This window comes from the organism of the source record quoted next, unplaced genomic scaffold (genome assembly GCF_019419815.1).
Source record: "Pyrus x bretschneideri cultivar Hongxiangsu unplaced genomic scaffold, Pyrus_bretschneideri_v1 Contig33, whole genome shotgun sequence".
Lineage (NCBI taxonomy): Eukaryota > Viridiplantae > Streptophyta > Magnoliopsida > Rosales > Rosaceae > Pyrus > Pyrus x bretschneideri.
The window spans coordinates 4,359,237-4,373,560 of record NW_025999646.1 but is presented as its reverse complement, the minus strand read 5'-3'; the positions used below and the strand labels follow the sequence as shown (position 1 = coordinate 4,373,560).

Below are 14,324 nucleotides of genomic sequence, written 5' to 3'. Positions count from 1 at the left end.
CAGCAGTCACAGCAAGAAAGAGAGAGAGGCGGGCCGTCAAACTCATTGGCTAGGTTCGGGCCAGATGGGCCCCGTTTGGCCTTTTTTCTTATTTCGTCACGTGGAAGGCGCCGCACAGCTCGGGGTGGTGTGATTCATCTCTTTTTTCCGCCCTTTCGTTGTGTTTTTACTCTCTCTTTTGATTTATGGAATGAGTCAAACTCTTTCTTGACGAAATGTGGACGAAACCTCACCCAATTAAAATATTATTTTGCCCTTCCACACACGTCCACATGTAGCAACGTTTTCGGTTTATTAAGTACGTGATATTATTAACTAACATGTTTTTATAAATAAACTTGATATAATTCTCGTATTGACATACAATATTTTAATTCACTCGTACTGCTTCAAATAACATATCCAACATGTCGTTCATGAAAAAATTTATGTTCAACTAACTATACATATTTCTAAACAGAATCGATTGAGATCTCAAATATGAACCGAAGAAAAGACATACAAGAGGCTTTATTTTTGTATTTATTACCACAACACAAAGTAAATTAGTAACACAAGATATAAGTATAAATTTTAGTATGGTTTTATCCCCACACCGTTTTACATCTTTCACATAGCTCTCAATTTTGACCCTCAAATTTAAACAAATTAAAAGTAATTAATGAATATAAATTAACAATGAACACGTAAAATGTAAAAAAGAATTTGAGAATAGCACCACAGAAATTTCAACATAATAACAATACTTACAATATGACCGTCGTACTAGAACCTTTCTCCATCGCACCCTTGTGAGTTGTGGGTTGTGAGTTGTTGAGTTGTGACTCTTTGTTTATTTGGGTTGGGTCAAAAATTAAAACGAGGTGGCTTGGCGTTGACAGATGGCAGACTGACGCACCATCTGACGCAAGTGATGAAAATTAAAGTAATAAAAAAATGAATAATCCCATGAATTTCTCACAAATCCAATCTAGTTGTTCTAAGTTTGGTCTACGTCCATACCCTTTTTATAGGCGATCACATTGCACCGGCAAAAGACTTCAGAGACTTCAACACCCACGCACACCCCTCATCTCTCTCTCTCTCTCAAAACCCTCCTCCTTCATTTTCTTAATCTCTCTCTTAATTACCAATTGTTCATATCGGCAAAACATTAATTTATGGACAAAGGATGGGGGCTCACCCTTGATTCTGACTCCTTCGGCTTCCTCCTCAACAAGCCACCGACCGCGGCGGTTAAGCTCGACCACCGCCACAATAACAACAAGAGGAACAGTTTTTTTGGTGGGGAAAGGATGTTTTCGGGAATGGAATTCCCTGTCAAACTTGGCAGCCGGGAAGAGCAGACTGCATCACAGCCGTCCAATGACAACGATCGGATGGTTGTGGATGAGGTGGACTTCTTTTCTGATCGTAAGAACAAGCTCAAAAGCAATAGTACTGATGATCATCATCAGGATTGGAGATCCAATGATGCAATGAGTGTCAAGAAGGAGAATTGGACTGGTTTGGATGTTAATGTAAGCACCCGTTTTTATTTCTTTATTTTTTTGTGATTTATTTTTAGTGGTACTTATTTTTCTTTCTTGGATCTAAATAATATGTAGACTGGATTGCACCTTGTCACTGCGAACACCGGAAGTGACCAGTCGATGGTTGATGATGGGATTTCTTCCGATCGTGCGGATAACAAAAGAGCAAAGAATCATGAGGTAAGACTTTAGAATTATATGAACACCGGAAGTGATCAATCGCTGTGACGGTATTTTAAGTTATTTACGCATTATCATAAAAAAAGTATAATATATACGTAATTGACTTGAAATATGATGATCAGCTGGCACAGTTGCAAGTGGAGCTCCAACGTATGAATGTTGAAAACCAGAGGCTGAAAGAGATGCTAGGTCAAGTGACCAACAACTACAGTGCATTACAGATGCATCTTGCTGCAGTTGTACAACAACAACATAATCGCACTACTGCAGCTCCAGCTGATCAGAGCTCACAATTACACCATGATCAGGTAATTCGTTCATATCCGTAATCATTGCAATCATATTTATAAAATGACAAGAATTTAAACTACCCTAATTCACAGAAAGATAAACTGCCTAGCCAACTAGTTTAATTCACGGCTTTAGTATTATCTAAGATATTGACTCTTTTTTGGTAAATTTTTATCAGAATGCTGAGGCAAAGGCTGATCAAGGTAAGAAACAAGTGTTGGTGCCAAGACAATTTCTAAATTTGGGTCCGAGAGCCACAACCGAGACGACTGATGACCAAGTCTCCAATAGTTCATCGGAAGCGAAAACCCGATCAGCTTCACCACCACAAAACATCAATGAAGTTGCATCACCGAAAAACGGTCAGATTGGTCCGTTGGATCCGGTGAACTCTAATACTTTCCGTGACGGGAAAAGAGTTGGCAGGGATGAGAGTCCTGAATCTGAATCACAAGGATGGGTGCCCGACAAGGTCCCCAAGCTCAACAATTCTGCGGCTCCTAAGCCAATTGATCAATCAACCGAGGCCACCATGAGGAAAGCCCGCGTCTCCGTTCGAGCCAGATCAGAAGCCTCTATGGTAATTAATCTAATTGATTTTAACTTTAATTAGTAACACTTCAAAACAGTCATCCTTCGCTCTTGCTGAATAAATAAATAATAAACTTAGTAGTTTAATAACTCAATTATCAATCTCAAGTTTCATGAAACTAATTAATTTTGATTAATCACAGATTACTGATGGGTGTCAATGGAGAAAGTATGGACAGAAGATGGCAAAAGGGAACCCATGTCCTCGTGCATATTATAGGTGCACCATGGCTGTAGGTTGTCCTGTTCGCAAACAAGTACGAATACATTTGCAGAAATTTTCTGTGCAAAACGTTCATTCTCTATTGGTTTAGTGTGTTAAAAATATATCGACAACATATCACTTATGAAAGTACTAATATGTACGTGTTACTATTTTGATAGGTACAACGTTGTGCCGAGGACAGAACCATACTGATCACAACATATGAAGGCAATCACAATCACCCACTGCCCCCTGCTGCAATGGCCATGGCATCAACCACCACGGCAGCCGTCAGCATGTTGCTTTCGGGGTCCATGTCAAGTGCGGACGGGATGAATATGAACCCTAACAATTTGCTAGCCAGAGCAATTCTTCCATGCTCATCAAGTGTTGCCACAATCTCAGCCTCAGCTCCATTTCCAACTGTTACATTGGACCTTACCACAACGCCATCACAAGTCCAAAGACCAAACACCCCATTTCAAGTCCCTAATTTCCCAGGGCAACCCCCGAGTTTTGGGGCAGCTTCACAACAACTGCCTCAAATTTTTGGGCAAGCCCTTTACAACCAGTCTAAGTTTTCAGAACTTCAGCTGTCCCAGGATGTAATGGGGTCTACTAGTTCACAACAACAAATGCAGCAAACGCAGTCTTCCTCCTTTGCTGACACAGTGAGTGCCATCACGGCTGATCCGAGCTTCACTGCTGCTCTCGCGGCCGCTATAACCTCGATCATTGGTGGAGGAGCTCATCCGAGCAACACCACCACCAACAGCGCCTCCCCCATCTCCAACAACAGCAGCGGAGCCAACAACAACAACAAGATTAGTAGTTTCCCGGGAAATTAATTAGAAATGTGGCGTCTATTGTTTTTGTTAATTTATTTTTTAGCTTTAAAGAAAGTTGGTAACCTGTCGATACATTTTGTTTTTGTTTTTTTTTTTTTTTTTTTTGGGGAGGGTTTAGATCGAACCCAACTTCATTCTTTCTTTCTTTCTTTTTCATTTGTGTTTTGTTTTGAATAATTTGATTCAAAATTGTCAGTAAATACACACAAAAAGGAAAAAGGTTTGGTTTAATGTATTTACTATTCCAATCAGTGCACTACTACATGTTTAATCTTTCATATATTATTAGTTGATTTCCTTCTAATCTAATACATGATGATTATGTTCAATTAAAACAACACTGACCATACAGACAGAAATCGTTGTTTACAAGAAAACCCTAAGAAAAAACCAGAAGATAATAGAGAGAGAGAGAGAGAGAGAGAGAGAGAGCGAGAGAGAAAGAATAAAGCGGAATATTCTGATACTATGTGTGAGGGTGAGGCTGCAGTCAACAAAATCGGCCATTTTATTTGACACGTAAGAAAAAACCATGGACTTAGAAGAGACTTCCAGGCAACTACGTTGTGTGTTAAATTAAATGAGTCGTGAATAATTTGGAAAAAATGAGGTCAAATTCATAAAAAATTATAAAGAAAAAAAGAAGACAACTTTCGATGAATGTTGGTTGAAGTTGGGTAGTTTCGTGGCTTGTGGGCTGCTGCTAATTTTCAATTGGATACGTTGTTGACTTTCTGTGCACTTTGTTTGACATCACGTCACTGCCATTGAATTTTGAATCCAGATCCCAATCAATCATGTGAATTTCTAATTTGGTTATTTATAAATAGTAAAAAAAAAAGTTGAAAATATTATAGTAAAATAGCAAACGTGGAGCATTGTGGCCCGCAACCGTACCTCATCCAACGTACGAAGGGATCTTTTAGTTTTTATGGATATGGACTCTGTGGATCGATGGCTTTCGTCTTCATGGCATGTTCACGGCGGTGGATAGGAAGTGCATGTCTTTTATGATATTCACGTGCATGCATGTGGCCAAAAACACCTTGCCTCATCTTATTGAGAAATAGTTCAACGTTATTTGTCACACTTACACGTGATATTATTAATTTATTCGTAGTTATTGCATTATAAATTTATTTGTTAAATGAGAAATGTTAATGGTTCTTTTTTTAAAGCAAGACTCACCTCATAATTTAATGTTAATTCTCATACCCAACATTATAAACGTTATGTTAAAAATATGAGCGGATAGAATCTCTATGAAAAGTGTATTTTAGAGAGTGTCACATTAGTATTTCTCTTTGTTAATACATAAGTCTAAGTCATGCTCATGTGTACCTGATCACAATATTGATCAAAAGTTAGAACTGATATGTTTTCTTCATTTACACGAATTTCAATTCTCCTCTTTATATTTAATGGGAAAAAAATCATCGTTTTATAAGAAACCCTAGCTAGCTAATTCGTGAAATATCAACCATGAATTTCTTCATCTTATCTGATTTTTGAACTCCTTTTTCTTGTAACTCGTGGAGTCTTCTTGTGTATATATATTTAGAATTTACACTCTTCAGCTCAAGACATGCTGCCGAATGCCGATCCATATCGAAAGGGATATCTAAGAAATATTGATTTTTATAATGGATATCGACATGCGAACGTGCAGTTTTGATCTGTACTACAGTTTGATTGATTAGGGTTTTGAAATTAACGACGTACGAGTACTACAGCCCCCGTGCTTTGAATTCTTCAAAGATGTACTCTCATCAACAAACATTAGTAAGATAGATTTTTTTTTTTTTTAGATCTAACATTTTCCCATATATTTCCATATATTTCCATTGAAAGGTAAACGTGCTTGCTCCATATTTGGGATCTTTTGGAACTTGTGGTTTCACACTTTATATTATTTGAGAAGTGACCATTATGCAAGTTAAGAGGAAATTGTAGTAATGGTACATGAATTTTAACCTAATTAGAGTAATAGCCTCTTCACTAAAAATTTGTGACTATCGGTTATTTAACTCATCAAAACGTGCAGTTATGGTCCTTTTCGTGAACTTCGTTAGAACTTCTATCAAAATAAGTCACGTGTCATGCATGTGACGTTAAATCAAGGGACAAATATGGAAAACTAATTGAGAAAAATTGTAGGAAGGGTCCCTAAATTTCCACCTAATTTGAGAAATTGTCCCTCAACTTAACCCAATTGGAGCAATGGTCTATCAACTTTAACCTAATTGTAGAAATTGTCCATCAATTTTAACCTCATTGGAGCAATGGTCTCTTACCTTTAACTCAACTGTAGTAACAATCCTTCTAACATGGCTCATTTTGACATAATTCTGACGGAGTTGACGAAAAGAACCATAGCTGGATATTTGGATGATTTAAGGGACCAATGATCATGAATTTTTTTGTTGAGGGAATCTCAACTCTGAAAGGATTTAAAAAAAAAAAAAATGAAGATAAGGTAAAAAGAAATCCCATGCATGAAAGGTGCCTATTTGGATATTTTTGTTTCTTCTATTGTGAAGCAAAAGGTGAGACACAGTCTCTAGGTATTGGGCATTGTTGCATTTACATTGTTATTTTTTAATTATATTTGTAAGAAAATTAATAAGCTATAGAAAGTATTAGCACGCATAATTGTAACACACGATCACATGATCGTTGTATTCAAATTTCTCCGAGACTGCACTTAAGTATTGTTTTAAATAACACAATGTCCAGTATCAATAAACTTCATTTATTAATAAATATCGTAGATGCAATTGTACTCATAAATCATAACTATTCTACAAAAAAGTATCATAGTTGGTTAGAGTTTTAGAACTTGTTTGTACCATATTTGATCAATTCCGAAACTATCAAACATCGGTCAACGTCATACTTTCAATCATTTGGAACTAATTGAATACGAAACACTTTCACGGAAATTTCCCTATATATAGTTTTATTAGAAACATGTGGAAAGTTCTAATAAAATCAAGTGCCTCTAAGAAACAGCTAACATGCTTCTCCAGCAAAAACGCTTCCAGTTGAGTTGACACGGATAGCATTTAATTGTAACAATGTCCGTGGAATTGTTGATCATGGATATAGTCCTCCAAGCCCATTTTCTAGTGTTGGGTCTTATTGATTTCTGCATTTGAAGCCCGTTCTATTTCTAATGATGTGAATGGGTAAATTTGTCGAGCCCATCTAGGGTGGGCTTCAAGCCTTATTGGATCAGAAAAGGTAGCGATCGGCAACTTTCCACCTTTCCACTTTTAAGGTCGTCAAGCTTTGTTGCAGATCGTGAGAGTGACGGGCAATTAGCAATGTTTGCTAGCATATCGTGAGAGTGAATTAGAGACGAGATGACCATTTTCTTTCTTACACTCAGCAGCAATAGGGTTTCTGTTGAGTTACTCGATAATGATCTGATTTGTTAACAAGTTAATTTGAAACTTGTTATTTTTGTATTATTTGTACAAGAAATCGTTATACCTAACTAAACGTCAATGCATTTTATTAGATACAATGATATATCTACACATTATCTAGTTTGTTTTCCACAATTCGTTCCATATCCAAACAAAACACTCACAACTGCATTTAATTGTAAAACTTCAGTTGATATTGTGTAAGGGGAACGTGAACAAAGTCACACCAAATTCATGTGCAGACCAAAAACAAACAGAAAATCTATTGTGTACACTCCACAATAACATGATACTCTCCAGATTCTTATGGTGAGGATCTTAGAGATCTATAAATCGTGTTCGTTCATCGTATATTGTGCGGTTAGTTTTTGTCAAGTAATGTTTGTATTTAATTTTAAATAAAAATATTTAAAATAATTTATGATCGCACAATGTATAATGAACTGACTAGATTGATGAATTCTTAGAATGTTCACAAAGAGAAACTGGATTCTCCACGCCAAGCACGGTGGACCCCAAAGAGGGAGGTGTCGCGTGCTAAGGCAACCAGGTGGTTTCTGTGACACGTGAGCGTTCCGTTGCAACTCCCAATTCTATATTCCCGCGTCGTTTTCCTCGCGCTATCCAAAACCCGTCGCTCTCAACCTACGTCACTCGCACCGCCTGATCTTTTTCTTAACCCCTTAATCACCGTCCATTTTGTAAAGCGTCTCCGGAAACGAGACCGTCCTGCCTTCACACAATATCGACCGTTCAGAGGCTGTAGATCGGACGGCTTAGCTTAAAAGTCTTGTTGAGGCCAACTCGGCTGAGCTGGGCCCCACTGGTAAACGCAAAGAGTGACAGGCAGAAGAAGGTCCTCTGTTTTTCTCTATTTTAAAAGACACTTTCTTCCTTCGAGTTTCTTCGCACCAACTTTTCTCTTTCTGCTGCAAACAATTCAATCGGTGAGTTTTTCTTATTATTTCTTTAATTTAATTTAATTTTTTAACATTATTTGGATAATTTCTTTTATATTCTTTACGTTATAGTGAGAAATGGTTGTAAGTTTGCATTTGAGTGTTATTTTTTTCTGCAGATGTTGCTTTTTTGGTTGCATGTCTGCATATTTTGTGTGTTGTATTTTATTTTTTAGATTTATTATTTTAATTTTGTTCATTGATTCACTGATTCTGGGACCAAAATGCATGTTTGAAGGTTTTTGTTAAGAAAAATGAAATTTTATGGTAAAGAAAAGAAATTGAAAGTGAAACTTGAAACTTCTGTGGATTAAAAAATTGAAAGAAAAAAAAGAAGAGAGTTAGTAATCTTGATACAAAATGGCGAGCCTTAGCGCAATGGAAAAGTTGCTCCATCGTGACCGAAGGTCACGAGTTTGATAGACGTTAGTAATCTTTATACAAAACCCAGATGAATTTTCGCTAATTAAGCTAAACTTTTCATTTAAAATGTGGTATTATTCAAGTAATGCATTTGTAATGCCTAATGGTTGTGAACATGCCTTTAGTAATTTCAGAATTAATTTTTTAATTTGTTGTTTTTGGGTGAAGTTATAGACAATATGGGAACCAGCTTCAGAGCAATTCTGTTCCTTTCAAGCTTGTTGTTTTCTCTTGTATCCTCTGCACCCAATGATGGGTTGTCTAGGATTGGACTCAAAAGGGTGAAATTGGATTCAAATGACCGGGTTGCTGCACAGCTCGAATCCAAGTATGGATTGAGAAAGTATCGTCTCCCTTCGAATCTCGGAGAATCTGAGTCGGGGGATGTCGATATTGTCTCATTAAAGAACTACTTGGATGCTCAGTACTATGGTGAGATTGCTATTGGCACTCCCCCTCAGCCCTTCACTGTGATTTTTGACACTGGTAGCGCAAACTTGTGGGTTCCATCATCCAAGTGCTATTTCTCGGTGAGCTTTAAAGTTTGTACTATTCTGTAATTTGAAAAATTGAAACTTTTGTATGCGTACAAAGATTGGCCTGAAACATTAGGACCATGGTTTTTTGACATTTTGGTGCAGTTTGCATGCTACTTCCATGCCAGGTACAAGTCGGGCCAATCGAAAACATACAAGAAGAATGGTTCGTATGCCGTGCTCCATGATAATTTGTTTCTAAATCAATCATGTCTTATCATGTGAATTCTGGAATATGGTTGCGTTCACTGTTTGATGTAATATTTGTTTACTGCTGTGCAGGGACTTCTGCTTCTATCCAGTATGGTACCGGAGCTATTTCAGGTTTCTTTAGCAAAGACAATGTTAAAGTTGGGGACATCGTTGTTAAAAACCAGGTAATCATAATTCTGAACTCCCCTCCTTTTCCGTCCCCAGTCTAGTGTTTCGATTTAACTGTACTTGTTATTGGTTGTCAACTATCAGGATTTTATTGAAGCAACTAGTGAGCCTGGTCTCACATTCTTGGCTGCCAAGTTTGATGGCTTATTGGGACTTGGATTTCAAGAGATTTCGGTTGGAGGTGCTGTCCCAGTGTGGTATGCATTGATTCTCACCTGATCAATTTTTTTCCTTTTCTGGAAATAAATAATGAATAATTCAGCAATCAGTGGTTGATATGAGACATATGAATGTCTTTCAGGTACAACATGATTAAGCAAGGTCTTATCAAGGAACCAGTGTTTTCCTTTTGGCTCAATCGTAATGCACAAGAAGAAGCAGGTGGTGAAATTGTGTTTGGCGGAGTTGATCCAAATCACTTTAAGGGCAAACACACCTATGTTCCAGTAACGAAGAAAGGCTATTGGCAGGTTGATAGTGAAACATTTATATCCAATGCGGAACTGTCTGATAACTATCTTTTTTCTTTTAATATGTTACCTCTTATTTTTCCATTATGCTTACTGGTGTCTTTCTTTGGCAGTTTGAGATGGGCGATGTTCTTATTGGTGGTAAACCAAGTGGTAAGTAAGCTCTTGATGCATAAAGTGTGCACTGGCACGTTTAGTTTTCCCTTGTGTGTGTGTGCGTGTGCATGCGTGCGCGTGGGAGGGGCACATATATGAACATCGAGTATTTTACTCCCATTGTTCTGACTTAACCATATTGCTGTTCAGGATATTGTGCTGGTGGCTGTTACGCAATTGCAGACTCTGGAACTTCTCTTGTGGCAGGTCCAACGGTATGTAATCCAAATTTTAGTTATTACTTTGATTTCTTGTTGATTCATTCTTTGGTGGGTGCATGTTCCGTGTATATAATTGTATCCAGCTTGGTTGATAGCTAGATCCAGTTCACTTCTTTAACTTCTCAGGCTGAATATTCTGATTGAACCAGAAAGGGAGAAGTACGAGCATGTTAATGACCTGTTTTTGTGTTTATAGATCGCATGAAGTACTTGTGCCTATTATATTCTTCCAGCTTCTGTTTGTGTTGCAACTGTCTGTTAGTTTGTTGCATAGTTTTGCAACTGCATTAGTAATGATGATTTCCCTATCGATTAATCTCTCGGCGTTTATATGTATGTATGCAGACTGTGGTTGCCCTGATAAATCGAGCCATTGGAGCCAGTGGTGTTGTTAGCCAGGAATGCAAGGCAGTTGTTAACCAGTATGGACAAACCATTCTTGATTTGCTCTTCGCTGAGGTAAAATACAAGACTTATGTTATTCTAGTTTACATTTTTTTTCCTTGTTCACGCGACTGGAAGACGATCATAATTTGTTTGGTTTGCATACTTTCTCTAACAGGCCCAACCAAAGAAGGTTTGTTCGCAAATTGGATTGTGCACCTTTGACGGGACTCGTAGTGTAAGGTCAGCATAAAAAGTTGCTATTATTATTCTTGGGCTTGTCTTCATTAGGTAATAAACTTGTTGGATCACTGTTGTATTTTTTCAGTATGGGCATTGAGAGCGTGGTGGATGAGAACGGCGGCAAGTCTTCTGGCATTACTCATGATGCTTCATGCTCTGCTTGTGAGATGGCAGTCGTCTGGATGCAAACCCAGCTTAAGCACAATTTGACTGAAGATCGTATTTTGAACTACGTCAATGAGGTATAGAAATTTCAAGGAACTTGATTAAAATTTCTTACTGGCATTGCTTCTCTTTCTGACTCCACGATATTATACCTCCGCAGCTTTGTGAAAAAATGCCAAACCCCTTGGGACAATCAGCTGTAGACTGTGGAAAGCTTTCTTCTATGCCTTCCGTTTCCTTCACCATTGGCGGTAAAGTTTTTGAGCTCACTCCAGATGAGGTATGGCGACATCCAAATTTTTCCTTTAGCTATATGCTTACATATGTCCCTTCTGATTGCCTATGTAATGCTATCTGGTATACTCTCCCTGTGGGTTTACGGGCGAGTTTTGGTGTGAATTTGCATGATTAAAGTTGCAGTGCAAGCTACCTTTGCGCTTATGATAATTTCTCCATTTGTTTGCGCAGTACATACTTAAGGTCGGCGAGGGCTCTCAAGCTCAGTGCATAAGCGGGTTCACTAACATGGATATCCCTCCTCCCCGCGGACCTCTCTGGTATGATCACATTATTCGACACTTGGGCTTGTCATTTGTCGTGCTTTACAGGGGGCGAAACTTTTGTTTTGATTCTTACTTTGCGGCGGTGCAATGCAGGATCTTGGGAGATATCTTCATGGGTCGTTACCACACCGTGTTCGATGCTGGCAAAATGAGAGTCGGATTTGCAGAGGCAGCATAAAGAACGGCTCTGGGATCGACCCTTCGCGTCTCGAAATTAGTTGATGCGCATGCTCATCTTTGTTTACTTAAATTTACTTAATATATGTGTAGCTCTTATGTATGTAAAGGGAAGCCAGTGGTTAAAACTTGAAATAAGTTGTGGTGTCCGTTGGTGTCGGCGTAAACATAGTGTTTGTAAATACAACCGTTTGTAACCTTCTATCATCTGTTACAAGTTTGAGAGCAGTAGTAAATTGTGCAATGTTTTCTAGTAATATCTCAAAGTTAAGGGTTTTAGCTGTTAAATTCATGATATGGCAAATCATTCATTTTTTGAATTTAAACGAGCCCCTTGATAAAATTTTCGGTTCTTCAAGATAGACCCACCTTAAAAGACCTATTTAGACTGACTATAATACAGACACGTTCTCAATACAAAATGTTGGAAATACAAAATGTTTGAAAAAAGCTCTTTGAGTGAGATGGTTATCCCATCAAGTACAATACGGACACTTGAATATACTAGTATTATGGTTCATTGAATGATACATCTAGCCGTAAAGAGTGGTGTAGCATCACTTCAAGTGTCTATTATTCCATCTAATGCATGTATCATTGAAAGTGTTCATACTTAATGCGTGGTAGCATCACTTTAAGTGTCTATTAAATCGTCTAATGCATGTATCATTTAAAAATGTTCGTACTTAATGCGTACAGGATGTAGTATCACTTCAAGTGTCTACTATATCGTCTAATGCATGTATCATTTAAAAGTGTTCGTACTTAAGGCGTGTTTGTACCTTAGAAAAGCATAACTACTTGGCCACATCTTAAAACAGAACAAACCAAGGATGGAGGAATATCTTAGACTTGGGCATGCCACACAAGTTTAGGAAACGCTTTGTTGATAGCATGCATATGATTCACGAAGCACCAAGGTGGGGATAAAAAGCTTTGCCGAAAGCTGACAAATAAAAGAGGAGGAGGAGGGCAAAGAAAATAAAGAAGGGTAGCTGGCATGCAGGCATGTGAACAAAATGATAGGGTTGCTTGGAAGCGACGTAAATTACAAGGTATGATGCATATACACACACAACAAAAAATTCTTAGGTGTTTCGAAACATCAGATACTCTAGCTGTTTTAACTGTAAGGTTTTGAAATTTTATATTTTTAAATAAAAATCTAACAGTTGAAATACTCGAGATACGGAAATACCTAACAACGTCCCAACACAGAGACAGATCAAACACACTCTTGATATTTCATGCATGCACATTGACATTGACAGCATATATTTTGCACACGCAAAGCAAAGCAAAGGACAAAGGTTACGTGACAACGTTGTGAGCTGCATACTGCAATTGCAACTCACTTGTTTGGTGAATTCTAAGTTTCCAACGGACCGACCAGACTGGTTGGTGAAATGGTTTGGTGTTGGTGTTTGGTTTGGTGTGTGAGGAGATGAAGATATTCAGAGATGCATGTCAGAAGGTGAGTTGGGGTTTTGGTTTGGCGGCTTTTACAACTAAACTATTATCCATCCCAGCCATCCACCTCCTTTCCTATGCTCTTATGCAGAATCCACTCAACATTCCAAGCCAAACAAAAGCCTCTGCCTTTTTCCTTTTATCTTATTCACTTACACATATCCCTTTTCGTTTGTTTATATATAAATATATAAATATATATATATTTTTTAATTTGAGGGTAAAAAGACATCATGTTTACTTAGCCATGAACCAATCATTCCTACCAAGTGAATATGCCACTAGTAATTGTTCTAGCAATTTTTATTCATGAGATTTGAACTCTAAACGAGGACAAGCGTTAGCGCAATGGAAATTTTGATTCTTTGTGATCAAAAAGGGCATGAGCTTAAGTAGTGAAAACAACATCTTTGCAAAGCAAGAATAAAGTTGTGTACTACAAACATTTCTCATACTTGGGTGTCTGAAAGTTGTCCAAAAAGTACTCATCTTTTTATCATAATTTGGATAGGGTAGATCGTGCCCAATTTAATTGAAAAAAGTTGTACCATTTAATTAATTAATCAAGACTTACCAAACATACCCTAACCTCGCCAAATTTACTAATAAATGGGCACAAATTATGCACCCAACTTAGGAGAAAAAAAGAGTTAACCATTGTTAGTGGGCATTGTACTTGAGACTTTTGAAGGACCAAAGGGAGTCGTTAATTAAAGTCAATCCATTTTCTACATAATTAAGCCTTATTACATCCCACCAAACACAAGAATATACCATACATATTCTATTCGTACCCAATGAGGAAGGACTACATCAGCATGGTGCTGCCACTCCAATTACTGATGATATTTTAAACGTGCAAGAAACACAATCCGATATATCAAATTTTATAATATAATTGATTAAATACGTACCGAGTGATGTTCTCTGCGTAACATTTATCCGTATACAATGAGTAAGACTGCATCAGCACGTGCCACTCCACTTGCTCACCCAAAGGCATGGAATTTACTTCTAACAATATTCTATTCGTACCCAAAGCCAAGCTTAAGTAACCGCCGGCCAAAAAGCGCCCTCCTTTTGCCACGTGGAGGA

At 37.8% G+C, this 14,324-nt stretch overlaps 2 protein-coding genes across 4 annotated transcripts; both read left to right on the top strand.

Moving 5' to 3' along the window:
- Nucleotides 1–992: 992 nt before the first annotated feature.
- On the top strand, nucleotides 993–3,928 carry LOC103948202 (probable WRKY transcription factor 31). Its single transcript, XM_009359199.3, has 6 exons — nucleotides 993–1,520; nucleotides 1,608–1,712; nucleotides 1,838–2,023; nucleotides 2,185–2,586; nucleotides 2,741–2,854; nucleotides 2,982–3,928. The coding sequence occupies exons 1-6, from the start codon at nucleotides 1,161–1,163 to the stop codon at nucleotides 3,648–3,650; spliced, it is 1,836 nt and encodes a 611-aa protein (XP_009357474.2). The 5' UTR covers nucleotides 993–1,160; the 3' UTR covers nucleotides 3,651–3,928.
- A 3,965-nt stretch (nucleotides 3,929–7,893) lies between these two features.
- LOC103948200 (aspartic proteinase) lies at nucleotides 7,894–12,016 on the top strand. Of its 3 annotated transcripts, none has more exons than XM_009359197.3 (14): nucleotides 7,895–8,028; nucleotides 8,632–8,993; nucleotides 9,105–9,165; nucleotides 9,282–9,376; nucleotides 9,465–9,577; nucleotides 9,682–9,850; nucleotides 9,964–10,003; nucleotides 10,157–10,221; nucleotides 10,573–10,686; nucleotides 10,790–10,854; nucleotides 10,940–11,096; nucleotides 11,180–11,299; nucleotides 11,488–11,576; nucleotides 11,676–12,016. In XM_009359197.3, the coding sequence occupies exons 2-14, from the start codon at nucleotides 8,643–8,645 to the stop codon at nucleotides 11,758–11,760; spliced, it is 1,524 nt and encodes a 507-aa protein (XP_009357472.2). In that variant the 5' UTR covers nucleotides 7,895–8,028; nucleotides 8,632–8,642; the 3' UTR covers nucleotides 11,761–12,016. The 3 variants fall into 3 exon arrangements, with proteins under 3 accessions (XP_048446914.1, XP_009357472.2, XP_009357473.2); XM_009359198.3 differs by having other exon boundaries at nucleotides 7,917–8,028; nucleotides 8,638–8,993; XM_048590957.1 differs by lacking the exons at nucleotides 11,180–11,299; nucleotides 11,488–11,576; nucleotides 11,676–12,016 and having other exon boundaries at nucleotides 7,894–8,028; nucleotides 10,940–11,102.
- Nucleotides 12,017–14,324: the final 2,308 nt, after the last annotated feature.

Excerpts from the sequence above, each read along its gene's own strand:
- LOC103948200 (XM_009359197.3), top strand. The coding sequence starts at position 8,643 with ATGGGAACCAGCTTCAGAGCAATTCTGTTCCTTTCAAGCTTGTTGTTT. Across the intron at positions 11,300-11,487 it reads TTGAGCTCACTCCAGATGAG|TACATACTTAAGGTCGGCGA; the intron begins GTATGGCGACAT and ends TTGTTTGCGCAG. Across the intron at positions 11,577-11,675 it reads CCTCCCCGCGGACCTCTCTG|GATCTTGGGAGATATCTTCA; the intron begins GTATGATCACAT and ends GGTGCAATGCAG.
- LOC103948202 (XM_009359199.3), top strand. The coding sequence starts at position 1,161 with ATGGACAAAGGATGGGGGCTCACCCTTGATTCTGACTCCTTCGGCTTC. Across the intron at positions 2,587-2,740 it reads CCAGATCAGAAGCCTCTATG|ATTACTGATGGGTGTCAATG; the intron begins GTAATTAATCTA and ends GATTAATCACAG. Across the intron at positions 2,855-2,981 it reads GTTGTCCTGTTCGCAAACAA|GTACAACGTTGTGCCGAGGA; the intron begins GTACGAATACAT and ends CTATTTTGATAG.